Here is a 24,459-nt window from a genome sequence, read left to right as displayed (position 1 = left end):
CTCTCATATTTTGGGCATACATTACAAGCTGCTCTCCTGTTGGTCTCTACTATCTTCCATGATCATTCTTTCGGATTAAAAGTTGCTATATGCAGCTTTTATGTCCGAAATCTATAGGTGTACTGTGTAACTTTTCTAGTGGAGGATACGCCACCTGCTTGTCTCTAAGGAAATGTTATTGCTTTGCGTGTAATGTTCCACAGGATGGTTAAAAACAACCTTGAAAAACATTTAGTGTGAGTAGGGTCACCTCTTCACAACTTGTAACTTGGCACAGTGGTGTAACCTTGTCTTCTTGTCCTCCTATTTTACAAGATTTTCTGCCCCAAAGACTTTTTGGGACGGAACTGTTGAAGTGGGCAATTGGGGAGAGAAAGGGTACATTCAGCAAACGGTCGTGGCTTGAAGGCTAATCCACAACACCCAGGTGGCAACCGCATATGTGCAACAAAACCTCTACACCACCGGCAAACACACCAGAGTATTAGGTTTAATGCCACACTATGGAACTTTCTAGGCAAAGCAAATAGTAAAAGTATCCATACATCCATTTTCTTTCATTTATCCAGGGCCGGGTCACGGTGCCAGCAGTTTAAGGTGGGATGCGCAGACCATTTCCATGTACGCTCTCCCGAGGGCAGAAGTAGAATAGGATTTCCATTATCTTAATGTGTTGGAGGGATTTTAACATGACAAAAGATCACTGAATCACTGAATGTACAGTTTTGTTTAAATGTTCTACTTCCACATTGATTCTTCCTGAATGTGTGAGTGGTGTAGGCAGTGTACTGTTCCACCTAAGACAGAAAGGCTGTTACTTCTATGTACAACACTTACTGAATGGCAATAATGAAATTGTAGTGTGCAAGAGATAGTTTGGCCAGTATTTTTTTTACAGTACAGGTGTTGATTGATTAGTAGAAAGTAATGATTTATTGTGGATGCAGAGGAGAGCTGTTTCTATCTGTATGAGAGCCCAAAGCAGGATTTCTTATTTGCACATCCAGTCTTCTTCACTAAAGGTTATTATTACTTCCACTCCATGATGTCTTCCATTACACGGGCTATCAAATTTAAAAAAATCTGAAAACTAAATGATATAGTCTTAACACATTATAGAAAATATTACCAATATAAAGTAGGCAACACTTAACATGTCTATAATCTATAGCATGCCTAATCATTGTGCTACTTTCAGTACTTACCTTACCACAAGTAAATAGATTAAGCGCTGGCTCACACTGTTGTCTGTTTTGTTTATGCATTCTGTGAAGTGTTCCAGACTGAAGTGGCTTATAGGCTGCCCTCATCTCAATCCTCCTATAACTCCGCTATTCCCTATCGATCTCATCACATGCTCCATCTCCTGTTTTGATTTCTCCGGATCTCCACAACAGCACCTGCTAATTACGCAGTAAACACACACGCACACGCCAGTCCCCGGGGTTATTTTTCAAATCTTTTTTATTTTGTCGTGCTTTGTATCTTTCCCCTATAAAGAAATAGTTAGCTATATATCAACAATGACACATGGACTTGGAAAAACGAAAGAATTAAGTGACAGACAGGAGAAGAGACGACTAGGCACAGGAGACCAATAGAGAGAGAGAGAGAAAGATAGATAGAGTGAAGGAATAGGAAAAAGAGTGGTAAAAGACAGCTAGTATTTCTCTACAGTTCAACCAAAAACAAACCATGGGAAGTGTACATTTCATTAACATTTACAATAATGTAATAAGAACAACGTCAATAATAATAACAGTAATAACAACAATCAGAATTGCTCAAATAAAATAATTAAAAAATCAATAAGACCTCTGCTTTCTCAAAGACAAATGAAGATATATTTTTTTTATACTTTTCTCGTTTTTCTTTAAAGATCACTGGACAGTAGTTTGTTCGGCATCGTGCCACTATCGGCTAATATTCTGTTAGTATAGTTGCTTCATAATGCTTCAATAGTAAACGGTGTTCTTAAAAGTTTTAATTTAACGTTGTTCATTTTTATACAAATAATTCAGAGATATGTATACTGTCTATGTATATGTATGTGTGTATGGTCGCATTCAGGTAAAACAGCCATCACTGTGTCATCCGTTGCCTTAGCTAGCGCAGCCTTTGCCCTTCTTATAAGACTTTGAACCCTTTTGATCCTCTTAATGACATTCAGAAATAATTACCCCCGTCTTTAATGCCTCTGCAGTCGTGTTATTTTCTTCTTTGTCAGGAACGTAGCCGCGTCGCTAATCCGTTTGTTATTAGGAGCCAACAAAGGAGGAGTGATGCGAGGACAGGCAGAGAGTTAAAAAGTGAGGGGAGAGGATGGTAACAAATGAATCGGGGGTCTACCCTGAACAGAAAACTTGCTAAAAGCTGACGTTTTTCTCAAATTACTGCTATGGTGCCCAGAGGAGACGGCAAAACGGTGCGGTTAGCTTGTTCATTGAGTGTGGATCCGTTCCGGGACTCTTGTTGGAAAATTACACTGCAAAGTCGAGATGCTTTGGCAATTTTCAAAAAAATTTCTATTTTCTTGTGCTGAGTGCTCATAGCTGCTGGGCAAGCCCTTGGTCTTGCTCCCTCCTGTATTCTGCTTTGTATCTGCCATTCAAGTTTTCTGCAATACATGGCTTTCTCTAGGCGGAGAATTTCAACCGCGATCTGCCTCTAATTCCCTTTTGCACTTTTGTAGCAGAATGTCGCTTCTTTGTGCACGCCTCTCTCCATCAAAATAATTACGCCACTGCGGTTTGAGTTTTCACCCCATTCTCTCCCACTCTCTTTTCAATTTCAGTTCTTACAGTGTGTGGCACAGTTGTTAATGCCTGGTTGGTCTATGGGCTCTTGTTTTCTCTGTCTGTCGGTAGGTTGGTGGCTCGCATGGATAAAGTCAGGAGGCATGAAGTGGAATGGAGCGGTCGATCGGCTGTGTGCGATATCGGCGTACAGTCTTTTTCAAAAGGCTTCCTCTTGTGTTGGTACAAGTGTGTGTGGTGTTCTTGTTTATACTGTATAAGAGGGACGTCGGGGAAGGGTAGGGGAGTGGGAGGAGGTCACGAGAGAAGAGAGGGGTATCTGGGGGAGCCCGGGTGCAGGGGGGGAAAGGGGCGGGGCTACAGCAGGTACTCCTTCTTGCCCTGGCTGGCGTCGTTCCCGTTAAGAAAGGCCTCCTGCACCTCGCCGTGTTCGTCCAATCCGCTGGCCTCGTGGGTGAGATAGGAGCCTAGGAGACAGAGAGACAGATAGAGAGAGAGAAAAGGGGAGAGGGGAGGGAGGTTAAGCGGTGGAGCAACATGAAGCATTATCTGACCAATCAGAGCTGAGATTATTGAGCATCATACCACTGACGGATTAATTCATTAGTCTGATTGTTAGGTCAATACCAAGCAAGGATAGGCTCACGGGTACGATAGGAGCCTACCAGCGGAAATTAGAGGTATCAGGATGGATAAGTGATAGAGGAGACGTAAAAAGGAGGGAAAAGGAGACAGACAAGAAGGGAAAGAAAAGAAGGAAAGATTGGCAAAAAGGAATGGAGGGAATGTTAAGATTCAAGATCAATCTCCCGTGAGGCGTTTTTCAGCCATCAACCTCAAAGTGGGACTAAACACCTAAACTTCTCCCACAAAGACATTTCAAATAGAGCAGCTAACGTGGCTAATATTTGGAAAGAGTGAAGGGAAAGGAGGGGTGGGGTCTAGGGGTATGAGGAACAGGTATCCACATTTCAAACTCAGCCCCTGCAGTCAAGTGAGTGTAACTGAAAACACCTTGTGGTAATCATGTAAATCCTGTGTGATGTCACATAGTACACATAGTCCTGATAAAGGCTGCACACATTCTTTTTTTTTTTTTTTTTTTTTTTTACAGTTTTTGATCAGGAAGCTGCAAATTTGCACTAAGTCTCCCAAAAAGGACTAGGAACAGTAGAAAATACTATTAAAACACCACACACAGAGTTTAGTACCAAAAAACACAAAATAAGATTTTGTGTTTAGGAAACATTTGGAAAAGAGATACTAGTCTTCAGTTTAGCACAAAAGTTCAATTTAAGAACCTGCTCTTTGTGAAAAGCAGACAGCCCAGTGGACTTGCTGCCAGTCTGGTGTTTTATGCCTTTTGCAAATAGAGATGGAGGTCTTTGTGAGAACAGAGGCCACTAGTGAACGTTTTGACCTTCAGACCATCCTCATACACCCAGTGTCTGATAGTCCTTTGAAACACTATCTGACAAGTGTGTACATTTCATGAACATTTAAAGACCCGGGGCTAGTACTAGTAGTACTAGTTATTTTTTGTGTTTTTAAGATGGTAAAACTCAGGTACAGCCTTTAAAAGACCAGTACATTATTCTACTTTAACTTACATGACACTTGTCGCTTGTTAATTTAATTATTTGTCATGATCTGCACCGTCCGCTCCTAGTTTTCCTCCTGTCCTGCTTTTTCCCTCCCTCACCTGCCAGATCTGGGCTGGGCTCCTGGCTCCTCCTGCGCGCACCTGCAGCTTATTAGTGCAATCACCACCACCTGCCATGTATAAGAGGAGCCAGGACCAGACACTCAGTGCGAGATCATCTTCATATCACACCCTGTTCTGTGCCGGATGGTATGTGCATCCACACCCAGCTTGCTGGACCGTCTCAGCTCCAGCGCTCCCGGCTCAGCTCTGACCCTGCTTCCACCCTGCTTCCCAGCCCTGGTACTGTCTTGTTTTCGTCTCTGCACTCCACGACCCCGGACCCTGGTTTGCACTCTGCGCCCTGCCCTGGTGCTGCCCGCATCGTCTTCTCCGCTACGCTCCACGTTCCGCTCCTGGATCCTGGCCCGCGCCTCACCTCCTGCTCACCACCGGATCTACCCTTGAACTGTACCATTTGTCATTTCTATAATAAATACTGTAAATATTCCCCGAGTCTGCACTCTTTGGTCCGCTACACCCACCGTTACGACATTATTTTAATTTCTTGAAACAGTGTAAACCCCTATGCTTCATCCATAGCCCTGAGCTGTGTGAGTGAAGATCCTGGTCACTCATAAGGAAATGGGAGTCCAGCTTTGTCAGTCTCTGGCCTCTGTGCGTCCCTGGGGAGGTGTTCTGGGCATATCCACTTGGATGCAGGACACGCTGGAGGGCATGTCTCTTGTTTGGCATGGCAAAGGAAAGTCTTGGCACCCTTCCTTCAACAGAGCTTCTGCTCCAAAAAGCCAAAGAAAATACACTGTTTTGACTCCTTTAGTCAGATGAGGGACCGGTATGTAGGGCAAACCTGAAGGTAGGTGGGTAGAGTAGTCAAAAATTTTATTTGAATAAGAGTAACATAAATTCAAAAAAATATTCTGAACTCAAGTAGAAGTACAAAGTAAAGGTCCAAGAAATTAATCAAGTAAAACTACTACTCAAGTAAAAGTGACTTGGAGAGGAACTAGGATGTAAAATCTGATTTATAATTTGAAGTTAATGTAATTTGAAGGAGAAAACTTTAAATAATGGGCTAAATCTGCTATTTTCAAACAACAGACACAAAAGAAGAAAAGAAAAACTACATTATATCGGAATGAGCGATACAAGAAACACAAATAAAGCTTTTGTTACTTAAAAGGGAACTTTACTTACTGTTACTTAAAAAAACAAAACTTAAGAGTAAAATTATGCTGCTTGAAAAGTACTCTGAAAACTACAATTTAATTAAAAAGTTGCTACCCACCCACCCAAGTACTACCCACCTCTGACTGCTTTTAGACTGTTACAAAATAACATATACTAAGGCTGCAAGCACTTTTAGCCTTGAGTTGTTTATTACCATGGTCAAATATTGTTGTACTAACCCTTTCAACACAGAATACAATGGCAATGCACTCTGAGAAAGCCATTACAGAACTTCACTGACTCGCCCTCTAAAGTCACTGGTATGATTAATTCTTTGTTGTGGCAAGTCATCGACCTACTGGAGAGTCCCCTTCACTCCACTGTGGAGACTGACACAGCATCGGGCTGGAGGGCAGAGCTTGACTGGCACGCTGACACTCAAACCCAGCTAAAGACAAAGCCCCCTTGGCCCTGTCTCCGCTCTGATTGGTTATAATAGTCCTCTCTTTGCAGTTGATTGGCAGTCAGGTCATACCAAATGCTTGACTGACGGCTTGTCTAACTGTAGGAAGTGTTGGGAAGAATACTATGAAAATGGATTTAGTAACGAAATACTGAGTACCTGTATTGAATTGTATTCTGTTTCATCAAGGCTACCCAACTTGCTCGCGGTCCATCCCCTAAACGTGCTCCTGTTTATTAGATTAGTTATGGTTTAGACCTGGTTTAATTCTGAAGTAATTCTGTTTTAGCCCTGGCTTAAACCTTTTTGATACTAATCTTTTTTAATCCTGGTTAAATTATTTGGCAAAGCACCCGTTTGTATTTTTTTTTTTTTTATATATATAGCAGCTGTTGTTGTATTATTATAATTAAAACTGATCTAGATATTTTGTGCAACCCCAAATTGTGTTAATAGTACTGGCTTGTCGTGCACGTATCCAGCCCAAAAGCCATGCCTGTGTGGTCCAATCAGAGTACTCCATTCGGAATACTTTCACTTGAAGTTGCATTATATTAGAGTGACTTAAGATTTGTTTTGCATTTATTTATTACTGACTAGAGAATGGAAAATCTCACACACACACGCACTGTACTAGTTACAAAATTTGTATTCTAAATATGTATTTTTTCTGATCAATATTTAGTTACTTCCCACCATTGACTTGAAGTAAGTAACAAGCTTCCTGCAGTATCCATGTTCTTAGATTTAACTTCTTGGCAGGTTTAGTGCGCCGGTCGAAAGAGTGCCAACGCAAAGGCCACTTAAAAAGATAGGGAACTCCGAAGGCCGACTTGTTTTAATAGATGGTCCTTGATACACTAACATGGAGTCATAAAACATGTTCACCACACCTAGCGTTTCAGCCCCGCCCCCATCTCATCCTCTCAACATGGGGCGGGCCAAGGTCATCGATCATGGACAGTGGCGGGCATCCTGTTCTTCTGTGTCTACGCCTCTGCCAGTTTTACACCTCCATTTAAAAGATTATTTTGGACGATTGCGGCTGCGACTGGCCTCAAATGATTTCTTTACAGGGCATGATAAACCATAGAGCGGAAGAAATGAGCAGATCGTGCTTGTGTAAAATGGAAGGAGAAGATACCCTCTGGTCAATTTATTAGGTACAGCTGTTGCAAAAATCAAATCATAACTTTAGTGCCATGCCTTGTTGCCAGAGGTCGGATTACACTTGACAGATTGGTTGGAGATGAGAGAAAGGGGAGCGGAATATGATGCAAGCAACGCTTTGTATCTAATGCCAGTAATGCTTGGGGGCCAGAGCTTGGGCCTCTAAGCAATGTGTTTTTTTTTTGTTTGTTTTTTCTAAATTAAATGAGCTAACGATTTCTCTTGCTATACAAAATTTAACACGTTTGAAGACACACTATGTAACTTTTCTGGTAGAAGGTCCACCACCAGTTATGTTTGAATTATCGCTGAATTAATGCAAGATACATAGTGCAGCTTTAAATAGGGATTAAGGCACAATACACTAATTATATAGACGCAACGTACTTCATCTTCATCATCACATTTAGAACAATTTGAACATGTGTATCTAATAAAAGTGACCAGTACACCCCAAGTACCACAGTACGCACCTTTCTGTCGCACTGTACACCATATGGTTACGATGAGAACGCAGATGACGGTGAACACCAGCAGCGCAAGGACGCCCCCTATCACTGCATATGGTACTGCACTGTGGGTCTCCACCACTGCACCGGGATCTGTTAAGGAACAAAGTAGACAAATGGAGTAAGTTAACAGTGATACAGAGATTAATATAAATAGATAGACTTTTTTTTTTTTTTTTTTTTTTTTTTATGTAGGAGCCAAAATCAGTGGAAAGTGTAGATAGAACAGAAAGTCAATCTTTCACCCAACTGGAATTATCACTTTTTATCACCCCCCCATTGCACCAATAAACAGAAATATATTAGAGAGGTGACAGTAGGATTAAGAGAGTTTGAGCCCATAGAAAAATAAATAACTCCAACCAAGCAACCATCTTGTCCAAAGCACAATGCATTCAGAGTGAGGGGGGAAGATTTGAGTGTTACACCTCTTCTCTGCAGCCCTGGGAAGAAGGAATCAAAAGGCTCGCTGTGGGACCAGATAAAACGATGGAGAAAAAATACTTACAAAAACAAGTTAAGTTCTCAGGAAAATATTCACATCAGAGGCTTTCATGCCAACCTCCACAGGCTTCAAAGACAAGAGTAAATACACTTAAAACTGCAGTATAAATAAGGATCAGACGCAGGTAGTGGTAAGTTCTGATCAAAATCAAGTACTATCAACTTCTATAGAACAAAAAGTTAATGTAAGTGTTGCTTGGCTTGGCTACTTAGCAATACCTGATTCAAGTTAAGATGTTAGTGCTGTCATATCATTCAGAGAAATGTAATTTTTGGGGGGAATTTAAGTTAAAAAAAAACAACAACAAAAATCTAACAAAAAAAAAATAAAAAATTGAGCAGCTTCTAATGATTGAGGTGAGGTCTCTTGTCAACTAAAGACATTCTTGGTCAAATGAAAATTGGGTGCAGCAAAAGCTCTCAAAACTATTCATTATTTCTTTGATAATTAGTGATAATCCACCGAGACCCTATATCTGACCGAAAACTACACTATTCAACACTATGTATACAGAAAAGTACTAGAAAACAGTGTATTTGTATGTAAAAAGGCAGATTAAACTCATTATGCACACACAAATCCTCAGCTAACTCACTCCATACCTTCTCCTTTCTAATGTTTTTCAATATAAATCCTTATAATCAAAATAAAATAATTAGTAGATTAATACAATGTTTTATTGACTCATATAAGACCCCATCAACCATTTAAATGACTTAATGACTACAGCCCTAGAAATGATTGTACCAAAGTGGCAGACCAAACCAGAAAAAAATGCATAAGGCAAGACAAGTCCAGTCAATATGTATTTTATCTTAAGGCCAGACGTCTACTTATAAAAAGGATGCAATAAGTTAAACAAAAAAAGAGAGTAATTTGTGCATTTGGATACTTTTCTGGCCAAAAATGTTTTTAAAACAAGGTATAAAGTCTGGTTCTGGCTGCCAATAAGAAACACAGTTTGATCTAAGTGCAGTGAAACAAAAAGCCAATGATGGTACATAACTAAATTAAAGTAATATGTGTGGCAAAAGACAGCACTTTGAGTCAGGTATAAAATATATGGAGATTTTCATTAGAAAACAACAAAAATGCTATTTTCTCTGAGATACGAGAGATATTAAGGCGATCAAGGACAGCACTAAAGCCATTTCACTTAAAACCTTGATGGAAAAGATTTATAATATATGAGGCATTTAATGTTCACGTAAAATATCTGGGGACATGACGGAGAGTCAGATGAGTCTAGACTAGAAGGCATAGTAAATGCAAATCTAACGCTTACCAATCAGGTAAGGAATCGAAGGTTAATAATGGACTTTGACAGCCCTATCAAATCATATCAGCTCTTTTTCCTGTCTAAAACACTGCCAGGTATAGTGTCTAAACCAGTCTTGGAGAAACGTATCCATACATTTGTCAGTTAGAATATTGTAAGGGCGTTCTCACTGTCAGGACCCAAGTAGCAGCGTTGTGGATATACTGCAGCTTTCGGGCTAGAACCAGGAAGTACGAGCACCAAAGAGCCTAGCACCAAAGTACATCTCCGACATGTTAGTGCCATATGAACCATCTCACATTCGTTTCAATTTTATGCAGCTAAAATCTTGAACAGTCTTCCTGAAGATGGGAGTTAGGCTTCTACTCTGACAAAGTTCAAATCCAGCTTCAAAACTGTTCTGTTTAACCGCTCACATGACTATACACTCGTCTCTTCCCTTTTAAAGAAAATCCTAGAATGATTATTTAGGATTGTGCTTACTTATTTGAAGAGTTTACCGGCCCTATCTCGTTCTGTAAAGCTCTTAGAACTACTTTGTGCACAAATTGTTCTCAACAAATTACCTTGCCTTACCTTACCCTCACAATAGTTATTTTACTGCAACTACTGACAAGAAATGAACAGAACACTAACAGCTTCTTGTGCAGAGTCTGGTGCCATTATGGTGCAAAATATGTTCATTATAACCTGACATTTTCTCGCCCTAATTACTCAATGAGAAAACGGATGAATACATAAAGAAAGGCGACACTGGCACTGAAAAATGAGATATAAAGATGATACTCTGACTATTTTAATATCACGGTGCCAAAGTGCATCCGCTGTCTGCATGTGATGTAATGAATATCAGCGCGTCTTGCGATGTCACCGGAGATAAGCTCTTCAACTGCCATGCGATCAAGCGACCCGTGTTCTTCTCATCTTGAACAAAAGAAGAAACGTTCTCCAGGCCCTACTCTGTTCTGAATCCTTCCAAGCCCAGCGAATGATTGACAGCACCAAAAATTGTGTTGTTCCTCCACGGACCCATTCAAATAATACATCAGGATCAGCTAAACGTTCACCCGGTGTTCGGGCCGCTAACTCTCCCGTGACTCTTCCTGACATGTTCGCATATGCCCAGCAGGTGAACCGCGAGATCAAGAGTCCCCGCTTTTGCTAGCTTCCAGTTCGTTTTATCTGCTATAGCTTTTTAGTAACACGACGGAGCCCAAGGTGTAGTGGAGGAGAGATAGAAGAGGGACATCAGCGAGAGTATTGATGCGACTGTACACGTGAGATAAATAGATTCAGTTGATAAAACGCTGGTACAAAGGAAGGCGGTGAGGTGCGCGGGCTGAGCGGGCTGGCTGAGTGGTGCCAAGCCTTTCAATCTCATGCTGTGCAACATTCCTCCAGGAGAATACGATTAGACAACCACCTGGATCCTTCTATAAAGGAGTGTGGGTGTGCGGTCCGGCCTTGGAATTGTAAGCTACATGTGGCATGACTGTACAATGAAGGGCTCGTGTAGACAGCATTCCTGCAAACTTGAACAAGCTTTTAATATCATATGCAACATTTAATCATAATTGGAATTAATAGAAGAACAAAAACAGCAAATGTTGAAAATGAGCAATTTATCAAGTTCCATGACACTAAATAACATAATGCAATTTACTATTTTAAACCATGGTAAATCGATCTGTTTTTTGCCTTCTTAAAAATACAAAAAAACAGAACTCATTTCATTTTCAATTGCATTTTCCTAATGAACTCCTTGCATCCTAATTGTTCACAGCAATAACTTTATAAGCACTTTTTCACAACTGAGCGGAGTTTTACCATCACACTAAAGCTAAAAAACAACTAGCCTGCTAACCACGTGTATTTCCTGATCCTCGGACAAATACAGATTAGTGGCCACATCTGAGTCTACCCTTTTCACCTGTTAAACGATCTAAGGACATAATAGTAATAGCACCAAAGTACTACTTTAAACTGTGTCAAAATATGTTGGCTTCCACATCTGATCTGTTTTGGTATGTTTATGCTCAATTGTAAAAATAAATGTTTTTTAAAGACTTTGTCCACAACTGTCAAAGTTAACCTAACCTGAGCGTGGCACCAGAGCTGCTCAGTATTCAGCCTCATTTCCATTCATTTGCATTTTATTGTCAAGTGTCTTTTCTTTATGAATTATGAATTCTCTGGATTTTAATTATCCAACACAGGACATAAAAACTGAAACGTCTATCAAAGACTACAGTTTTAACACCGCCTCAGTGTAAATTAGTTTAGTCGATAAATGTATCGTAATCTGCACTGACATAATGTAGGCATGTTAAAGGACCTGATTATTAGTCTTAAAAGCGTTCATAGTTCATTTTAAATTGCTTGCAGTGCTCCAAGGTCACTTACCTTATACATTTTGAACATTTTGAACTGGGGCAAGACAAATCTTGTGCAAATACAGTAAACAACTACTTACATTATTTTAAGGACAAACTTGAGAAAATGCTGTTGAAATATGTGACATAGGCTGATGCACTTCTGAATGAAAAACATGACAATATTCCCTATCCATTAGTTTTGCCCCCTGGAAATGTGCCATATTTGTCTACTCAGCACAAATCAGACAAGCTGCTCACATAGGCTACATTTGACAATACAGTGACTTATGTTTTCCCTGAACGCAACATTAATATTCATAAGACTGGGGGTATAGGTTAAATAATAATGATCTAAGATTCAGTATATCCAGTGTGGGAGCATTTGACAGCCGCCATATGAGGCCACTATCATTTAACTCAGGGCTGCTAGCTGCATCCCCAAACTCTTCCTATGCATTCATTAAAGCAGCTCAAAAAGATAACCCAGACATAAACACACACACAAATGCTGAGTAGGCAATGTGTGGCTAGCATCAAACAGCTATAGCGATAGGAGCGGAGCAGAGCAGAAGGTTGCAATGTGCATATGCAAGTGTCTGCAGTCACACAAACTTATGTATAGAGGTGCAGGGAGAGCAAAGGTCGTACGGAGAGAGAAAGTGAGTACGTGTTTGTACTTTGACAAACAGAAGGCTGTGAAGGAGAGTAGGAAAGGGTAAGGTGAGAGATGAACCTGTTTTCACTACAATGGTATATAGGCTGGGTCGGTATGGCTAAGTTATCATTAATTTCATTGTGCAAGCTTGACAGTGTCGGTTTCTATACCTCTAACCTTTGGCCTGTATGTAGTTTATTACATGAAAAAGAGTAGAGGACTGTTGTATGTCCTTTCTCATGCAATTGTTTGTAATTACCTAGGCTTGGTGCTGGCTGTGCTGCAGGGCTACTCTTGAGCGCTGAAAAATACCATATTTAAACGAACACTATGTACCCCGTGCTTTACTATTTTAATAAAGGTACAACATGCACAACTGAACGTGGGTTGCCAGTGCCTGCAGATAGATGTCTCATGTGAAAACCTCCAGAATTCCCTCACTGAGCTGTAGAGGCTGCACTAGCACTGATTAATGATTGGCTGCAGGTTCTGGGGTTCAGAGAGAATCTTTTTAGGTTCAAACCAACTGGATTTCAACTTTGAAACTGGCAACCCAAATGAGAGGCCCATTCTGCTTTCTGATTAGATAATTATATTGAAAACTAAAATGCCAAATTATAACATAAACAACTCGGCCATGTCCAATGCTTTTGCAATTAAGAATAAATCAGTATTACAATTGTTATCAGTAAAATCAGTTTAATACATGGCAACAGATGGGGGGATGGGTTGAATTTTGAACGGTTTAGCACCGTTTTATTTATTAGGACACACATTAAGTCAAAATGCCAACTCTACGCATGTAGTGTTTGGCCAATCGCAACAGGAAGGACATCCAGCTCTACTATTTAGTCACAAACCGTGCCTTACAGACCCAACCGATGCTGAAAACAAGCCAAAAACAATGAATGAATGAGTGAAAATGAAAACAAGCCAATAGATTTTCATGGGAGAGATGAGTGTGTGTGGTGTGCTTTACCTCTTACGTCCGGGGACAGGCTGGGTGATGGGAGGAGGTGGAGGAGGGTGGTGGAGGAGGTAGTGGTGGAGGTTGGGATGGCAGGTAAGGAGGTGATTGGTGTGGTACTAGGAGTGGGAGGGGCCGCCGAAGTGACAGACACATTCTCTACAGACAGACAAACAGGGATGGGATAACACACAAGCTATTATCTACAACATGCAGCGGCAATTGGATGTATAGGAGCGCTACAAGGTTTTATAGCCAAGTTACTACTGCACATAAAACATGACACAGTTTATTATGGTGAAGATATTAATTGTGCTTCTAAGCTGCCACCTGCTCAGCAATCATTGAAGCCTTTTAAACCTGGCTTGTCTCTGTCAGTGATTTCTAAGAAGGTGGAGAGAATGCATGGCAAAAGGGCTGCTTAAAACCACAATTTAGACCGATTCCATTCACAGAAGATAAATGTTTTTAATTAATTTTGAAGCAGACGGAATGGAATGGATCTCAAAATCTAAGACAGGTGATAAGACGCTGATAACTATCGTCTAGCAGAACAGCAGGTTAAAAGACATACTTACAATGGCAAGGACATAGCCAGGCACACAGTGGACTAACATGTGGATATTGGAACGTATAGGAAGACATTATCGTTGACAGCTTTTCTATGGCACAATGGCAGCGGAGACAGAGACATTGTCCGTGACAGATGCATTCCCGATGGAACTGTGCAATGCAGGGACTGTCTCTTTCAGCTGAGAACAATAGCTTGGAGCTTGACACAGCATTCGGAATCAACGGTGCAGACAGAACGATTTAGATGGAGGGGTAAAGAAGATGCAAAAGTTCATACCAAAGACATGCCAATCTGATGGATAAACAGGAGATGAACAGAAGAGACAGTGGCGTATGTTTATTATTCTGACAGATGTTAAAAAGGGGTCAGCTCTTTGTTCGAACAGCTCTATGTTTACTCGTTTGTTAGATAACTTTGAAAGAAGGGTTCCGTGTTCCCATATTTTAGATTACAGTTTGTTGTAAGGTTATTGGTTACAACAGTGGCTACATTTAAGCCTTTGTTGATAGGATTTGGGGGTTATGGTTAGAGGTTAGAACCTGGGTGAGGGTGGGGGTTATGGATTTACCTTCAAAAATATTGCAAAGTAAGAAAACATGAATTTGGGAACATAAAGCTTTTTTTCCAAAACTTGGGTAATGTGGGTACATGGGCTGCGGGAACATAGGTATACTCATGTTAAAATGCACAACATATAAAGGTTTTTTTTAAGTGTACAATCTTGAATGAAATAATACCAGCTGTATTCTTCATTTTGTAAGATTCACACCTCAAACATGAAGGTTCCAGAGTAGATTCTTGGGTATTCTCTTTTCACCTGCCTAAATATATCAATGAAAATGTCGTAGCTGCAGCACTTCAGTACGCTACAAACTCTGAGATTCTGAATTTTTGCTGTACAACTCGTATGTGCAACTTCAAGCAAAGCATCTAAAAATCTTAAGACATACTGAACATTTCATAAAATCTCCGTAGAGATCATCACTACAACAATTTGAGGTGTAAAATTACTGTTGTGCCACCTACGTGATATCACTGTAAATACGTATCAGCTGCCACCCTGCTGCCGTGGTATTGCCGTAAAGACAAAAATAATGGCTGACACATGAGAGATCGGTAGACGAGTGGGTGTCAGTATCAGCAGTTTCTATGCCACTTCATCCAAGGCAGACTGAAAGACCACATCGTGCCAGGTAGACATGTGTTGCAGAGCTGATTTGAGATACACGCACTCGCACGTACACACAAACACACACACACAGAGTCCTACGCACTGGCATGTAATTGTTTCTATGCACTAAGGGAGCTCAGACGAACACACTACTGGCCTTTCAGCTCTGGAGTAATTTATTGGTAAGTATTCCTCTGTCTCCTCTCTCTCTTCTCCCTCTGGCCCTGAGATCATCAATCTCTTTTTGCACTCCTCTTATGTCAGCACTATGCCGGGCGCTTGTATGCTTTTTCTCCCCTTTTAAGTCCAACCTTGGGTCTCTGTAAAGAAATATACATGCAAGGAAATGCGAGGTTGTATGGCGCAAACAAAATGATTGAAAAAGACACATGAACATTAATTAGCGACTGTACTCGGACATTATGAAAAGAATTCTGAGTCCAAGTTTGTTCAGCAATACCAATATTTCACAAGACATTACAAAAGTTAAACAAGAATCAATGCTTTAAGGGTTTTTTTGTTAGTTAAAATTTCCTGGCATATGTGTTTAAATACAGAAGACATCCAAACTCCATCATAGGCATCCACTTTGGATGCCTATGAAGGAGCAGCAGCACTAGTCCGAGTTCCTCCAGGGTTACCAAGTGCCCAATCACCCAACAGAAAGTAATTCTGAACACTTATTTAAAGTATGCTTGATCCACTAATTCTGTATCTGTATAATTACCTTGAAAACAACTTCGTAACATCAGCCTGAGCAGTAATATCATTCTTTTCTACAAATGTGAGAAATCTGGTTATGTGGTTTAATCAAGCTAATTAGCATTGCCTGACAAACGTCTAAATGTAAACATATGGCTGGAGGTGCGAAAAAGTACGTTATTTAGAGGAAAAATGCTGAGGTACATTTATTTGTTGCTCTGCTGAAAAGTGCTGCCGTCACTTGAGTGCAGAAGATTAATGGCCACAAGCACACACCCATTAACAAGGTGCTAATTAATTACACTTGCCAAATTGGACTGACCTAAAATTACATGTATTTTCATCTTTCAATCTTTTCCATTTTCACTACTCAGAACACTCACCAAAGTCTTTCACACCTCTTCCATCTTCTTCTAGTTTCAACTTCAACTTAATTAAAGACTATGCCATACAGCTGCTGCTCCCTAGGCCTATCGCGTTACGTTTTTTTCCCTGTCCCCCTTCTAAATCATATTGTTATTCATTAACACTGTATAGCTGCCAATCAGGCACGCAGCCCATGTTATTTGCAGGGATGGATGTAGCGGCACTCACGATAATGACGTTCTCCCACTCTCGTATCTCGCTCTGGCAGAAGTGTGCCTGAGGACGCCATCTTGGAAGCAGCCTGTTATACTTTCATGTTCCGTCTTGCTAATTAGTAAGGCCTTGCCCAAAGCTAACGCGTCTTTAGTTGACAACTGGAGTTTGGACGGTTAAAGGAACGGTCGGAAGGTCTATTGGCAAGGCCGTAAAGGGGAAGACAGATTGGTCAGTGGACTAATTCAAAATGTAGTTAGATGTCAATATCGCTGTGTTGCCATGCATGGAACAAAACAGCTCCAAAGGGATTCTTTTCTTTCGACCCAAATTGACTTGGCATTATCTCCGTCTACTTCTCTCCGTTCCCTTGAAACCTTTCTCAACTTTTCATTCTGTTTTTCACAAGTCTCACTTCATTAAATGGAGATCTATGTTTTTCATTCCAATTATTCTGACGGCTCATTACAAGAAGTGAAGGAGACACAGGACTAATCCCCCGGTCACCCCGTATCCGTCTCAATCTCACAATGTGCCTGTCCTTTCATGTCTCTTTTAGCTAGCCCTCACTCACCTGCTGCTCTGGGGGCAGATGTATGTGTCCTCACGGTCATACATGCACATGTGTGTTACATGCACACGTGTGTTACATATGGAAGTACAACTAACTATTCCTACCATTGCCACCTCTGCCTCCTCCACTGCTCTCCATCTCCCACAATCTCTCATGCAATTCAATTCTAATGGGTTTTATTGGCTTGGTGATTCATCTGAGTGCACCAAGCTCAGTTCAATTACATAAGGGAGCCCTGTGGGTTTTCAGCAGACAATCAACAGCGTCCTCCTCTCAGTCTCATGCATGCCCGTGCACAATGTCCTTCCACGCATACCCACCAATAAAAAAGTCCAACTTTGTCACACAATAGTGGCACACCGAAAGAGGCATACTGTAAGAGAAATGTGTGTTAATATCAGAAGCATGCAGTGACTTTTGTGGGTAAGTAAGCAGACTTCCACACATGCGTGTTAGGAGGGACAAGGGGGGTCTCAACATCCCCACATCAAAGGCTCTGACCTCCCACTTGCCCCCACAGCCATCCCCTCCCCTGAAAATATATAAAGTAGAATACGATATGTACAAAACTGATGACTGATGATTCCACGCACATGGTGCAACAATGAGGGTGCAAGGCAAGCTGCTCGTAACTGAAAAAAATTGTATGATTTTGTTATAGCACTTAAAAAAATAATACGAGGCATAAGATAATAAGATGATTGTAACGTTAGGACTTCAGTTGACAGTGTGGTAGAGGAGCACACTCAGCCTAGGTTTGAAAACGAGGAAGGGGACTCAGAATCTGGTGAAGAAATGGAAGCAGAGAGGGACTGGAACATGCATGGGAGCAACGCCGCATTCAGAACCATAGTGGCAAACAGCATGGGCACCGACAGGGGGAATCCCGATGGTGCTGTGGATTTAAGCCAAGACCCCGGTCCTTTGGATCTAATAACACGCTGAGGAACTTTAATCACACAACCAATACTTGTGACTGGAGTATTCTGTCATTGGAGGCAGATCTCTGGTTGCCAGTCATGCAAAGAAGATCTTCTCTCACTAATTAAATTTAAAAAATTGGAAGAAAGGAGCTGAGAAACTGGCCCAGCATAAGGCAAGTGGTTCTCAAAGACAGGCCATGGAAGGATGGACTTTGAGGAAACGGTGAAACACAGACCAAGAATTCTGTCCCAACTTGACATAACAATACAATACTGTGTCTAAGAAATTATCCAGAATAGCCAACAGTGTAAGGGAACAAGTGAGCAATGAGGTTCAGCTTGGAGCGTCTTGTTTCATGTTAAATGTTATTGTTTCTGGAGCCTTTTTAACTTATCCAGGTAGATGACTAAGTTTACATAAATCAACCCTAATTTCTTCTTATTGTATGACCATCAACCCTGCAGCTAACTGTTTTCCAAACTTCATACACCTCGTCTGGCACCCTGTCATATAAAGCTTTAACCATGGGTCCCGGAGAAGACTTCTGCTTACTCCAGCCCTCAGTTCTGATGCTCCTAAGCTCCTCTCTGTTCGTAAAGTGACAATGCCTAAAGCACCTGTGACAAATTGGCAGCCCTTCTTTGCGCTCGAGTTTATGCTCCACCGACAGGCCCCGATGTCAGATAACTCTCACTAAAGGGACGAGGGCTGTCGGAAAATGAAAACGCAAAGAGATGAGAGTTTTTACTGCATCTTCAACACAATGTTAGCTTTTCTGCTGACTCATGCATTTAGAACCACCAAGCGCACCCCAGGATTCCCTACGGAGGTGAGGCTAGGAGCCAACCAAAAAAAAAACATAGCCGTTATCTGACAAGGCGTTGCAATGGTAACCTACTTGTGACCTCTATCAAGAATCTTCCCTCTTTTTATGCAGCTATCCTTTTCATTTTGCTTCTTGCATCTGGCGGTTAGTAGAGGGTTAGTTCTTGGTTGGGGAGAAGACATAAAAAATGAAATAAAATTGAAGGGCAAATGGGCGGCAAGGTGAACTACGGTTGGCGGCTCTGGGAGGAAGGAGAGGAGGAGAGGGTGCTAAAGAGGTGGCGACAGAAGGAAGGTGAGAGGAACGAAAAGGACACAAAGAAGGGCGTGATGAGGAGGGACTTCAAATGGGAAGTACTTTTGCAGATGTATATATTCTCAGCTAGAGAAACTATGGAAAGAAAGTAAATAACGCATAATAAAGTTTGTACACAGCAACAGCAAATATATGTCAATTGGTCGTTGTTAATCACGTTTAATCAGAGGTGAGTTCAGCAGACCAACCTTTAATTCAAGGAAGTGTAGAGGTACTTCAGAGTAAAATTAGCCAAATAGAAGTATTTGTGGTAGGAGTGTGTGGATGTACCATTGGACATAATTTAATATGTGTGCAAGTTGAAGGGCACCTTAAATACTTCACAAAATCTGTATTTTCAAAGGCTAGAGCACAAAAATTAAACTTAATCTGTATCTGTATTCATGTCTGAAGTGGTGCAAGAAACTCAAATGTTCAAATTATTTCACATTGTCAGGTTTCTGTCACTCATAGACTTACTCATTGGGAAAAAGTACCCAACCTTTACTCAGGTAAGAGTATAAAATGTATTACTAAGTAGGAGTAAAAGTGTGGTGTCTGAAAACTAATCAGAGAAGTTGAGGGCAAATGCAACTACTGGTAAATGTAACCAAGTACTACTCCCCGTTGGAATCAGTTCATAAATAAATTTGCTCTTTTTCATTCAACAATATGGAAATGCTATCCAAACGTATCTGTATGCGACCCACACCAAATTTCATCTCACAAATATATTAATCTAAGTATAGTAGCAGTTGTAGCAGATGGCTACGATTAAAATCAAAGCAATCAGTGTAACAATAAAATGTTTGGTGCATTTTTATTCACACTGACCACGTGATTTTTGATTTTTGCCGACCGCAGCAATGTGTTTTCTGTCGCAAACATTTTTGTTCAAATTTGTAATAGCAAAACAAGAAAGCTAAATTAGCTTAATCGCTTAGCACACTGCAGTTGTTGCTAATTGCATTTCCAACTAGATGCTAATGACTTTAAAAAATGATGCCCCACTGTGAATAACCATCTATTTTACAACGGAATACTGGTCCTAGAGGGAACTATTGTACATGTTTTGTTTAAGGGGGTAACCAGAACAATCTATTCTGTTTAATGTTGCTGTAAATATCAAAGTTAAAACGATGTAAAATGTGAAAGTTAAAGGTACACTGTAACATGTAACTTTTATGGTGGGGGTCCACTATCTGCTTGTTGGTGTTATTGTTATTGCTTTGCCTGGAATATTACTCAGTATGGCATTAAATGGTTCTGATACCCAATAAGTAGTAGTAGTAGTAGTAGTAGTAGTAGTAATAATAATAGTAGTAGTGGTAGAGATAGCTGCTAACATGCTAACTATTTTGAATAATTAGCATGGTGGTAGTTTTATAATGACTTAGCGGACCTACTTTTTGTTGGTCTAATGTAGTCTTAGTGGTAGTAGTAGTAGTAGAAGTAAGAGTAATTGTAGTAGTTGTAGTAATAGTAGTAGTTGATGTAGCAGTAGTAGTAGTTAGTGTTGGTAGTGGTAGTTAGTTGCTAAACACATTTTTAAAAAAAAAGAAAAAAATCAAAAAAGCATTCTTTCTGTGAGTGTGGTGGCCTCTCCACAGATGTGACCTGTAACTTGACCTGGTGGTATCACTGTGGAACTTTCATTGGAAAACTTGCACAGTGTAGCTTTAAGTGCAATGGAGAAATGGACTGTACAGAACCCATCTCCATCAGAGTGACCTTTAGAAATAAGTTTGTTATGAGATGTTACTTGAGACAAAAGAGCATTCTGACACCTACTTGAATATTGTGGGAGCAGAAAATGAATAGTGCAGTGACTAAGACGTATGAGTCATCCTAACGTAATGCTAAAAATTATATTTATTCCCATTTATTTGACTGATGGATGCTCCCTCTCCCTATTAGGAGGTGCTCAGTACACTGCATTAGGGTTTTACTTGTGGCTTATTTTGCATTATAAAGACAAAGACTAATCATTGCATTTCAAAGGCATACTCTATCAGCAGAATGTTGTTGCAGATGAATAAGAAGAGGGAATCAACAGTTCAGAGTGGTTGAAGATAAGGTTTGGAGAAATCGGCCCAGTGGGAAAGCAGATATTTTTATAAGAAAAACAAACCACCATGTGTCTATAGTGAGACGGTTTAAAAGAGCCACAAAACAAATTTTAGCTTATAGGCAATCTATGGGCTTTTTATGGATTCTACTAAAGATATTTCCAAATAACTCCAGAGGGGAAAAGGTACTATGGAAATTACTTTTACTATACACATAACCCATTCTGTTTTCAATAAAAGTAATGCTGAAGTATGCTACTGCAACCATCATGACTATTAAGCGTAGTACATCTACTACTATGATAAGTAATATTACAACTAGAACTACTTCTGCTAACTCGCTACCACAACCAGGAACATTAAGTATACTACTACTGTATAGTGTAGTCTTAGTATACTACTAAGACTACAGTAGACCTAATGGGTATCAAAACCTCCACCATAGTAACTTTTCAAACTAATATTTCCACTAAAGTAAGCAACTAACTACCACCACCACTAGAACTATTAAGTACAACTACAGCTATATCAGCTACTACTACAATTACTCCTACTTTTTCTACTACTACTAGTATTTTGACGCCATGGTCTGAGCACAACAAAAGCAGAGCTACTGGGTATCAGTAGTATGGGTAGTAGTAGTAATAGTAGTAGTCGTAGTAATTATTCAAGCTACTATGTATATTATTAACTATGCAATACTACTACAAGTACTACTACAACTGCCGGGTTACTAGTATGAGGTAAAACCAGTAAATTATGTATTTTCACGGGTAAACATATCAAGAAATTACCCCCATAAAACCGCCATTTACTAACCAGCAGAAGTCTGTGATGACATGTGAGAAGCGGCACAAATGGGTGGGGCTGGATCAGAAGAAGTGAGGAGGAGGAGGAGGAGTATGAGAGCATTTTCCCCACATCAAAGCCCCTCAACCGCCACGAACGAGAAGAAGGGAACTAGAGAAACAGGTGGGTGGGGATGTCACCTTTCATCTAGCCACTGTTACCACCCTGGATGCCGGTGCTAGCTGTCTGCCATTACAGTACGGGCCTTTTGATGCTACTACACGTGTACGCCATTGTCAATTGTGCGAGATGGGAAGATGAGGGGGGGCGCTAACCTGAAGCAAGGCTAAAGAGCTACACAAGATTTCACATTCTCTTTGTGTGGATCATTTAGGGCGCAGTAATGAAAGCTAACCAGCAGGGGGTGCGCTAGATCTGAAGGGTAAAACGTGCTCCAGCAGTGTTTTCAGTGCAATTAGTAATGCAGATTAGAAAATGCAGACATTTGGTGATGTGTCTAGCCATATTCCAATTTATAATGATTGAAATGTTGCCCTAATTTGACTGGAGAGCAAGGCATGGCTAATTCTTTGATATGCGAATTGTATAAGCATTGAGTGTTCCCGCGACTTGCACAGAAAGTTGTCCAATTTGTTGCAAAGTCTGATCCAAATGGAAGAAAAAAACTTTTACAATACAAGTTACCACTTCTGTTTTCTATGAAAGTAAAGTTGAATTATGCGACTACCACAAACATGAGTATACTAATAGATGACTATTAGTATACTACTTCAAATACTACTTAAAACGAAAAGTATACTGCTACTACTACTAAGATTACAGTGGCACAACAAAAGTAGACATAATGTGTATCAAAACCACTACCATAGTAACTTTTCAAACTAATATTACCACTAAAGTAAGCAACTAAGCAACTACAATTACTCCTGCTTCTTGTTCTAATAGTACTACTACTGCTACTACTACTGCTACTACTGCTACTGCTTCTACTACTACTACTACTGCTACTACTATTACTAATGCTATTACTACTACTGCTGCTACTACTAGTACTACTACTACTACTACTACTACTACTACTATTTTGATGCTGATGTCTGAACGCTGGCTAGTATTAGGGCAGGCTAGCTAATATTACCACTTATACTACTACAATTACTCCTAGTTCTAGTCATCACTACGACTACACTAACAAAACAAAAGTAATACAACCAACTTATAATGACTGAAATGTCCTGATTTGACCGAAAAGCAAGTCACGGCTAATTCTTAGCTGTGTGAGTTGTGTATGCGTCGAGTGTTCCCGTGACTTGCACAGAGAGCAGGCCAATTTGTTGCCATGTCTGATCCCGGCGATGTTTTTGATGTCTGCACGGAAAAGCATGCATTATCTGGGTCGCCTTCATTAAGAATTTAGCCATAGAATCTAGGTGCGTCGAGGAAAAATAAACGTGCAAACAGCAGCAACAAAGGATGCTCGCTACGCTCTGGTCCCCGGGGTCTAGCTGTGATTTGTCGACAAGCAAAACAGACCTATAATATATTTAAGATGTAGTATGTGTTGCTGTTCTCTGAGTAAATGGAAAATTCACTTGCAGAAAGTATATCGAATTATATGATGTTTTTTTGAGTCTGGAAAGATAAAAAAAACAAAATAACAAGAACATCCCTTTAAAGGCGTATTATGTAACATTTCTGGTGGAAGGTCCGCCACTTGCTCGTATCCATGGAAATGTTAATGCTTTGCCTCGAATGTTTCACAGCTTTGCTCATTTTGCTTATCTATCACCACAGAGACAAGCACCTGATAAGTTACAGGTCAGATCTCTGGAGAGGTGGCCACGCTCACAGTGACAATGTATGCTTTTCCACATTTTTTTTTAGCAATTAACCTGAGCCTGAGTACAGGACTTAGGCTCGTACTTCCTGGTTCTAGTCATTACTCAAGCAGCAGCGTTCTGGATGTACTGCAGTTGTCTTACAGTGAGCAGGCCGTTACAGTAGTACTCTGAGCTGTCTGACAAATACATGGATAACTCTCTCCAAGTCTGGTTTTGACAGAAAACCTTTGATTTTTGCGATGTTATTAGGTGGTAAAAAGCTGCAGATGTTATTGATTGGATGTGGCTGTTAAAGTTCAAGCCTGAGTCCATTATTACCCTTAGATTTCTCGCCTAATTTGAAGGTTTTAAAGAGAGAAGGACTGGAGGTGACTGAACACATGCAAGTATTGTACCTTCAACCAGAAAAAAGTTACATATAAGTGCACAATTGGAATAATAATTTATAAAGTATATGTTTTCAAGTCAATATTTAGTGTAATTTTAAATGACACCCATCCAAGGTCATTTTTTGAATATCATTTAAAGCAAAAAGGACACATTCTGGCCTGTTCTATTCGGGTACAACGCATAATAAAATGTC

General features: G+C 40.4%; 1 protein-coding gene across 3 annotated transcripts in view; it reads right to left on the bottom strand.

The window, feature by feature from the left end:
- Window positions 1-1,438: 1,438 nt before the first annotated feature.
- Window positions 1,439-24,459, bottom strand: part of cadm4 (cell adhesion molecule 4) — a 339,603-nt gene continuing 316,582 nt past the window's right edge. The window contains exons 7-10 of one of the 3 annotated variants that reach the window (XM_055227757.1): window positions 13,525-13,671; window positions 7,696-7,824; window positions 3,342-3,417; window positions 3,142-3,223 (exon numbers count right to left, since the gene is read on the bottom strand). In XM_055227757.1, coding sequence (XP_055083732.1) covers window positions 3,377-3,417; window positions 7,696-7,824; window positions 13,525-13,671 — 317 coding nt within the window. In that variant the 3' untranslated portion in view covers window positions 3,142-3,223; window positions 3,342-3,376. Of the gene's footprint in view, window positions 3,224-3,341; window positions 3,418-7,695; window positions 7,825-13,524; window positions 13,672-24,459 lie in introns of all 3 variants that reach the window. The other 2 variants (XM_033981097.2, XM_033981099.2) reach the window with 2 other exon arrangements.

Source organism: Periophthalmus magnuspinnatus, chromosome 16, assembly GCF_009829125.3.
Source record: "Periophthalmus magnuspinnatus isolate fPerMag1 chromosome 16, fPerMag1.2.pri, whole genome shotgun sequence".
Lineage (NCBI taxonomy): Eukaryota > Metazoa > Chordata > Actinopteri > Gobiiformes > Gobiidae > Periophthalmus > Periophthalmus magnuspinnatus.
Note: the sequence above shows the minus strand (reverse complement) of the source record. Positions and strands in the feature narration are given on the sequence as shown.